Source organism: Procambarus clarkii, chromosome 53 (assembly GCF_040958095.1).
Source record: "Procambarus clarkii isolate CNS0578487 chromosome 53, FALCON_Pclarkii_2.0, whole genome shotgun sequence".
In the NCBI taxonomy this organism is placed as follows: domain Eukaryota; kingdom Metazoa; phylum Arthropoda; class Malacostraca; order Decapoda; family Cambaridae; genus Procambarus; species Procambarus clarkii.
Window position 1 is genome coordinate 15,518,325 of NC_091202.1, and position 8,845 is coordinate 15,527,169.

The following is an 8,845-nucleotide window of genomic DNA, read 5'->3' on the forward strand; positions in this document are numbered from 1 at the left end:
CCACCCCACACACTGCAACACTTGCCACTACCACCTCACACACTGTACTACTTGCACCAGCACCCTATACACTGCAACACTTGCCACCACCACCCCACACACTGTAACACTTGCCGCAACCACCACCCCACACATATTGTAACACTTGCCACCACAACCCCACACATACTGCAACACTTGCCACTACCACCTCACACACTGTACTACTTACACCACCACCCTATACACTGCAACACTTGCCACCACCACCCCACACACTGTAACACTTGCCGCAACCACCACCCCACACATATTGTAACACTTGCCACCACAACCCCACACATGCTGCAACACTTGCCACCACCACCACCCCACACACTGAATCACTTGCCACAACGCACCCCACGCACTGTAACACTTGCCACCACCACCCTACACACACTGTAACACTTGCAACCACCACCCAACACACACTGCAACACTTGCCACCACTACCCCACACACTGTAACACTAGCCACCAGCACCCTATAAACACGGCAACACTTACCACCACCACCACCCACTCACTGTAACACTTGCCACCACCACCCCACACACTGCAACACTTGCCACCACCACCCCACACACTGTAACACTTGCCACAACCACCCCACACACTGTAACACTTGCCACCACCACCCCACACACTGTAACACTTGCCACAACCACCCCACACACTGTAACACTTGCCACCATCACCCCACACACTGTAACACTTGCCACCACCACCCCATGTACCGCAACACTTGCCACCACCACCGCATACACTGCAACATTTGCCACCACCACCCAATGCACTGAAACACTTGCCACCACCACCCCATACACTGCAACACTTGCCACCACCACCCCACTCACTGTAACACCTGCCATTACCACCCCATACACTGCAACACTTGCCACCACCTCCCTATGCACTTCAACACTTTCCACCACCACCCCATACACTGCAACACTTGCCACCACCACCCTACACACTGTAACACGTGCCACCACCCTACACACTGCAACACTTGCCACCACCACCCCATGCACTGCAACACTTGCCACCACCATCACATACACTGCAACACTTGCCACCACCACCACCTGCACTGCGACACCTGCCACTACCATCACATACACTGCAACACTTGCCACCACCACCACCTGCACTGCAACACCTGCCACTACCACCGCATACACTGCAACACTTGCCACCACCACCCCATGAACTGCAACACTTGCCACCACCACCCCATACACTGCAACACTTGCCACCACCACCCCATAAAAGGTAACCTGTGCCACCATCACCCCACACACGGTAACACTTGCCGCCACCACCACCCCATACACTGCACCACTGGCCACCACCACCCCACACACTGTACCACTTGCCACCACCACCACCCCACACACTGTAACACTTGCCACCTCCACCACCCAATACACTGCAACAGTTGCCACCACCACCCCATACACTGTAACACTTGCCACCGCCACCCCACACACTGTAACACTTGCCACAACGATCCCACACACACTGTAACACTTGCCACCACCACCACCACCCCACACACACTGTAACACTTGCCACCACCATCACCCATAAACTGTAACACTTGCCACCACCACCCCACTCACACTCTGCAACACTTGCCATCACCACCCCACACACTGCAACATTTGCCACCACCACCCCCACACATTGTAACATTTGCCACCATCACCCCACTCACGCTCTGCAACACTTGCCATCACCACCCCATACACTGCAACACTTGCCACCACCACCCCACAAAGTGGAACACTTGCCACCACCTCACACACTGCAACACTTGCCACCCCCACCCAATACACTGCAACACTCTCCACCACCACCCCACACACTGCAACACTTGCCACCACCACCCCATATACTGCAACACTTGCCACCACCATCACCCCATGCACTGCAACACTTGTCACCACCACCCCACACACTGTAACACTTGCCACCACCACCCCACACACTGCAACACTTGCCATAACATCCCCACACACTGCAACACTTGTCACCACCACCCCACACACTGCAACACTTGCCATAACAACCCCACACACTGTAACACTTGCCACCACCCCACACACTGCAACACTTGCCATAACATCCCCACACACTGCAACACTTGCCCCCCCTCTCCCTCTCCACACACTCACACACTAAAGCCCACATCACTCACGCAACACTGCGCCAAGGGTCATATCAGATACAAGTTGCAACCTGGAGCACTAATGCAAAATGCAAGAATTGAATTACATTTCATAGCGAGTATTTCACTCAGCTTGGACAATCATAATATATTTATGACGGAAAATAAAATTCAACACATTTTCTCTAATGGTTTTTCGTTATTTCTGTATGTGTCATATTAATACAAGAAGATTCAATTATCTTATCTTTCACGCTGATAAGAGTTTCCTTTTTTCTCGCTAACTAGGAAGTAATGTTCACATTTCCACTTCTTTCCTGATTTCTACTATTCCGGCCTCTTGGTGTTTTCCTTTCGCTTGTTTCTAATGCCTTCTTTACCACTTATAATATTTTCATGTGTTTATATTTAATATTCTCATTTGCTTTTTAAACAATTTCTTTGTTCTATTTTCTAACTTTTTTCTAAATAGTTTCCAGTTTTTTGGCTTCTTAGTGACTTTTGTTTCCTTTAAGTTCCTCATTACCTGTTATGAATAGCTGTTTTGTCGTATCTTAATACTATCGTACAGACTTCCATTGACCCTCAGTCTCAACTGTAATTTATTTATTTTTCGTGTTCTCATCTGTTTTTAATTTTCTGCCCCGTCAAAATATATAATCAGCCAACCACCTGGGCAACCATATAATCACCTAGCTAACTACCCATCCGTCTAGCCAGCCAGGTACTTAACAAGTCATCTAACGATTCATTAACCATCCAAAGTGCCAGTTACGTGCCACCCAGCCAGACCCAGTCATCTTCCCAGCAAGATACAACCACCCGATACATTGACCAGCAAGAGACAGCCAGCCGACACATCGACCAGCAAGAGACAGCCAGCCGACACATTGACCAGCAAGAGACAGCCAGCCGACACATTGACCAGCTAACCACCTTCAGAAATTATACATTTGTATGTACTGTAGTGTGCTGCTCTGACCGGCATTTGAGTGCTGCCAGCCTGGCTTGACCGAGCCGAGCCGCGGTCGAGCCACATCTTGCAGATAATATTGCACTGCATGACACACAGCCCACCTGCACCGCGAGCAGATGGCACCATCCCTCACCGCTCACAGAAACACCATGTGTCAGCGCCTCTCCACAATTCCAGAGTAAGTAGTCTCAGGTACATATGTTGGATGCTCACATGTGTTTATAGTTTGTGTTTTTGCGGGGGTTGAGCTTTGCTCTTTCGGCCCGCCCTCTCAACTGTCACTCAACTGTTTACTAACTAACTACTAACTTACTATTTTTTCCCCACACCACACACACACACACACACACCCCAGGAAGCAGCCCGTGACAGCTGACTAACTCCCAGGTACTATTTACTGCTAGGTAACAGGGGCACTTAGGGTGAAAGAAACTTGCCCATTTGTTTCTGCCTCGTGCGGGAATCGAACCCGTGCCACAGAATTACGAGTCCTGCGCGCTATCCACCAGGCTACGAGGCCCCCTAAATGCCCCCTAATGTGCGCGCTCATATGTGCTCGTGAATGTGCACCTCACCTCAAACCACCCGAGTTGAGTTGTATTAATTAATACACTCTAATTTGTATTAAATAACCTAAATTATTAGAGCATATGTAACCTCATACACAAACCTAAATTCCCAGAGTATTCTTAACCTAAATTCCCAAAAGTATACATAAATGATCCACGTAGAGGAGACAGTATTAACATGTATTAACACCCAGGTACCTATTTTACTGCTAGGTAACGGGGCATAGGGTGAAAGAACTTTGCCCATATGTTTCTCGCCGGCGCCTGGGATCGAACCAGGACCACAGGATACAAGTCCACGTGCTGTCCCCTCGCCGACCGGCTGCCATACACAAGTTGATTACCAGTGACTGACAGTTGAGAGGCGGGACCAAAGAGCCAAAGCTCAACCTCCGCAAGCCACAACCCCCGCAAGCACAACTAGCCCGCCAAACACACACGAAACTACGACGTTGGTACAACGTTCGAACAAGTATTAACACCTCCTAACAGTTAAAACAACCAATATAGCAAGTTGTAACAACGTTCTAATACGTCATAAACACGTTAAGCCAAGATGAAACAACTTTACTACAAGTTGTAACAAGCGGAAAATAGAGACAGTTTCGGTTTGTGTTTCCAGGGAGGTGAGTACAAACAACTTGTATAGTCACGGGAAGCGGCGCTAAATGAGAGGACACACAACAAAAGATGAACAGGACCAATCAGGCAACGTAAGAGACGGGAGATAGGAATGGACAAATACATGTATAACAAAACAGGAAGGCAGACCAAGGCCAATGGACAGGTAAACACACAAAACAATTAAAAGAATTTTATAAAAATTTGGCAGAGAGAACAAGGAAAATATGGCAGAAAAAAATATAGATATTAATATCTTAGAGAAATATATCCGGATATTTGTCAAATAAAAAGTACAAAACAGACAAGACAAACTAAATAAAGCTGACAAATATGGCAGATCAATAAGGAAGATCATAAGGCAGATCAATAAGGCAGATCTATAAGGAAGATACAATAAGGAAGATCAATAGGCAGATCAATAAGGCAGATCTATAAGGAAGGTCAATAAGGCAGATCAATAAGGCAGCTCAAGAAGGCAGATCAATAAGGCAGATCATAAGGCAGATCAATAAGGCAGATCAATAAGGAAGTATCAATAAGGATGATCAATAAGGCAGATCAATAAGGCAGATCAATAAGGCAGATCAATAAGGAAGATCAATAAAGCAGATCAATAGGCAGATCAATATGGAAGAATCAATACAATGGAAACCTGGAGAAGGTGACCCGATTTTTAGCCACACGGGGAGAAAAAGCAAAGGGAAAATGGCAAAGAACAAAAACATTGGGAAGATATTAAAAATAATAAAAAACTAGAAGCAATAAATATGCGAGCCAAAACACAAGCAGATGACAACGCAATACTACGTCCAAGGCACGCAATACTGCGTCCAAGGCACGCAATACTGCGTCCAAGGCACGCAAAACTGCGTCCAGGCAAGCAAACTGCGTCCAGGGCAAGCAAAACTGCGTCTAGGGCAAGCAAAACTGCGTCCAGGGCAAGCAATACTGCGTCCAAGGCAAGCAAAACTGCGTCCAGGGCAAGCAAAACTGCGCCCAGGGCAAGCCAAAACTGCGTCCAGGCAAGCAAAACTGCGTCCAGGGCACGCAATACTGCTCCAGGGCACGCAATACTGCGTCCAAGGCAAGCAAAACTGCGTCCAGGGCAAGCAAAACTGCGTCCAGGGCAAGCAAAACTGCGTCCAGGGCACGCAATACTGCGTCCAAGGCAAGCAAAACTGCGTCCAGGGCAAGCAAAACTTCGTCCAGGGGCAAGCAATACTGCGTCCAAGGCAAGCAAAACTGCGTCCAGGCAAGCAAAACTGCGTCCAGGGGAAGCAAAACTGCGTCCAGGGCCAAGCAAAACTGCGTCCAGGGCAAGCAATACTGCGTCCAAGGCAAGCAAAACTGCGTCCAGGGCAAGCAAAACTGCGTCCAGGGCAAGCAAAACTGCGTCCAGGGCAAGCAAAACTGCGTCCAGGGCAAGCAAAACTGCGTCCAGGGCAAGCAAAACGCGTCCAAGGCAAGCAAAACTGCGTCCAGGGCAAGCAAAACTGCGTCCAGGCAAGCAAAACTGCGTCCAGGGCAAGCAAAACTGCGTCAGGGCAAGCAAAACTGCGTCCAGGGCAAGCAAAACTGCGTCCAGAGCAAGCAAAAACTGCGTCCAAGGCAACTAAAACTGCGTCCAGGGCAAAGCAAAACTGCGTCCAAGGCAAGCAAAAACTGCGTCCAGGGCAGCAAAACTGCGTCCAGGGCAAGCAAAAACTGCGTCCAGAGGCAAGCAAAAAACTGCGTCCAGGCAAGCAAAACTGCGTCCGAGGGCAAGCAAACTGCGTCTAGGGCAAGCAAAACTGCGTCCAGGGCAAGCAAAACTGCGTACTAGGGCAAGCAAAACTGCGTCCAGGTGCAAGCAACAAACTGCGTCTAGGGCAAGCAAAACTGCGTCCCAGGGCAAGCAAAACTGCGTCCAGGGCAAGCCAAACTGCGTCTAGGGCATGCAAAACTGCGTCTAGGGCAAGCAAAACTGCGTCCAGGGCAAGCAAAACTGCGTTCGGGAAAAGACGCGTCATTTTTCCCCGTCATTTGTCACCCAATTATCTTGATTATCTTTCTTGACCAAGGCCACAATCCCCCTCGTCCTCCTATCCGGACGAAGTCATGTGTACATCAGAGGCCAATCAAGTCAAAAGGTGACGAATACAATAACACTGGTGGCAGCCCCACACCACCGTCTTCTGCTGCTGCTTCCGGATACCTGAATACACGGGAAGGGGGAGAAGAGAGGGAGGAAGAGAGAGAGATAGAGGAGGAGGAGAGGAGGGAGAGAAAGAGAAGCTCAGAACAAAGGATGTTCTACTTGTCTGGAAAAGGGAGGGAGGAAGGGAGAGGAAAGCAGAGGGGTTACGGATTGAGAAAGAGGGGGGGGGAAGGAAGAGAGATGAGAGTGAGAGAAGGAGAAAAGAAATAGGAAAGAGACCCAGATGGGAATTAAAAAAAAAAGGTAAATAGAGCAAGACAGAAAACAAGAGCAGGGTACAAGAAGAGAAAGGCAAGAGCTTCCCACGCCCCAAGACAGCGTCTCCAAGATGCTCAGTCCTACAATTACTACGGGCTCACCATAGCCTGTGCTACTTGGAAACGTTTTGTTCCAGGTAGCGAATCTTAAAACAACAGCTCAGTCTACTCCTGCATGTATAAACAACCCTAGATCTGCTAACAAGGGGCTAGATTCACGAAGTACTTACGTAAGCACTGTACGAACATGTACATCTTTTCTCAATCTTTGGCAGCTTTGTTACAATTATTAAACAGTTAATGAGTTCGGAAACACCAAGAGGCGGTTTATAACCATACCAACAGTTGATTGGGAACTTTTCCTGCTTGTAAACTGATTAATCAATGTAACCAAAGCCGTCAAGGATTGAGGAAGATGTACACGTTCGTAAGTACTTGCGTAACTCCTTCATGAATCTGGCCCAAGGTCATCCCTCTATGTATAATACACATTCGAATATCTCCTTAAACGGCACTTTTAACCATGAGCAAATAATATTTCCAAGTCTTGAGACATCTAAAGTATTACGCCCTTAATGACCACTGAGTCGTCTAGAACAGTATACACAATGATCTCGTAAGATAGTGTTATAGTTACGTCTGTATTCAAATTATACGATTAAAGGAAAAACGAAAACTATCATAATTATTTTGATGAACGACTGATGTCTTTGTAGATTATATGGCGTCATACCTTGTTCCTTTTTCTGTATAATCCTTAGTGTTGGGCTATTTAGTGTAGTGTACTTCAGGGGGCTATACATAGGTAGGAGAGCAGGTTGGGCACAATCACACAATGCTGGCAGACAAGGCCAGCAGGCAAGGCAGACAAGGCAGACAAGGCTGGCAGGCAAGGCAGACAGGCTCAGCAAGGCAGGGGGCAGCGACAAAAGCAGGTAGGCAGACAGGCAGGCAGGCAGGCAGGCAGGCAGGCGGGCGGGCGGGCGGGCGGGCGGGCGGGCAGGAAGGCAGGCAGGCAGGCAGCAGGCAGGCAGGCAGGCTGGGCGGGCGGGCAGGCAGGCAGGCAGGCAGGCAGGCAGGCAGGCAGGCAGGCAGGCAGGCAGGCAGGCGGGCGGGCGGCGGCGGGCAGGCAGGCAGGCAGGCAGGCAGCCAGGCAGGCAGGCAGGATGGGCGGCGGGCAGGCAGGCAGGCAGGCAGGCAGGCAGGCAGGCAGGCAGGCAGGTTGGGCGGGCGGGCGGGCGGGCAGGCAGGCAGGCAGCAGGCAGGCAGGCAGGCAGGCGGGCGGGCGGGCGGGCGGGCGGGCAGGCAGGGCAGGCAGGCAGGCGGGCGGGCGGGCGGGCGGGCGGGCGGGCGGGCGGGGCGGGCAGGAAGGCAGGCAGGCAGGCAGGCAGGCAGGCAGGCAGGCAGGCAGGCAGGCAGGCAGGCAGGCAGGCAGGCGGGCAGGCGGGCAGGCAGGCAGGCAGGCGGGCAGGCAGGCGGGCAGGCAGGCAGGCAGGCAGGCAGGCAGGCAGGCAGGCAGGCGGGCGGGGCGGGTTCAGGCAGGCAGGCAGGCAGGCAGGCAGGCAGGCAGACAGGCCGACCGAACACAAAAACACAACGTCACCTTTAATGTACAAACACAAGAGCACACAAATTTCCTTAGTATGTACTAAATAAATTAATTAATTTGCGAGTGAACGTCCCCAGTGGTGGGCGACCTTCACTACCAGTCAGGCACAGGGTCGACCTTCACTACCAGTCAGGCCAGGGTCGACCTTCACTACCAGTCAGGCCAGGGTCGACCTTCACTTACCAGTCAGGCCAGGGTCGACCTTCACTACCAGTCAGGCCAGGGGCGACCTTCACTACCAGTCAGGCCAGGGTCGACCTTCACTACCAGTCAGGCCAGGGGCGACCTTCACTACTCAGTCAGGCCAGGGTCGACCTTCACTACCAGTCAGGCCAGGGGCGACCTTCACTACCAGTCAGGCCAGGGTCGACCTTCACTACCAGTCAGGCAGGGGCGACCTTCACTACCAGTCAGGCCAGG

General features: G+C 50.8%; 1 protein-coding gene across 1 annotated transcript in view; it reads left to right on the plus strand.

Annotated features, from left to right (window-relative positions):
* LOC138352394 (filaggrin-2-like) overlaps positions 1-6,184 on the plus strand; it is a 54,527-nt gene extending 48,343 nt beyond the window's left edge. Inside the window, exons 4-5 of the mRNA XM_069304879.1 lie at positions 2,910-3,148; positions 5,279-6,184. Of these exons, the coding sequence (XP_069160980.1) occupies positions 2,910-3,148; positions 5,279-6,184 (1,145 nt within the window). The remainder of the gene's footprint in view (positions 1-2,909; positions 3,149-5,278) is intronic.
* The last annotated feature ends 2,661 nt before the right edge of the window (positions 6,185-8,845 follow it).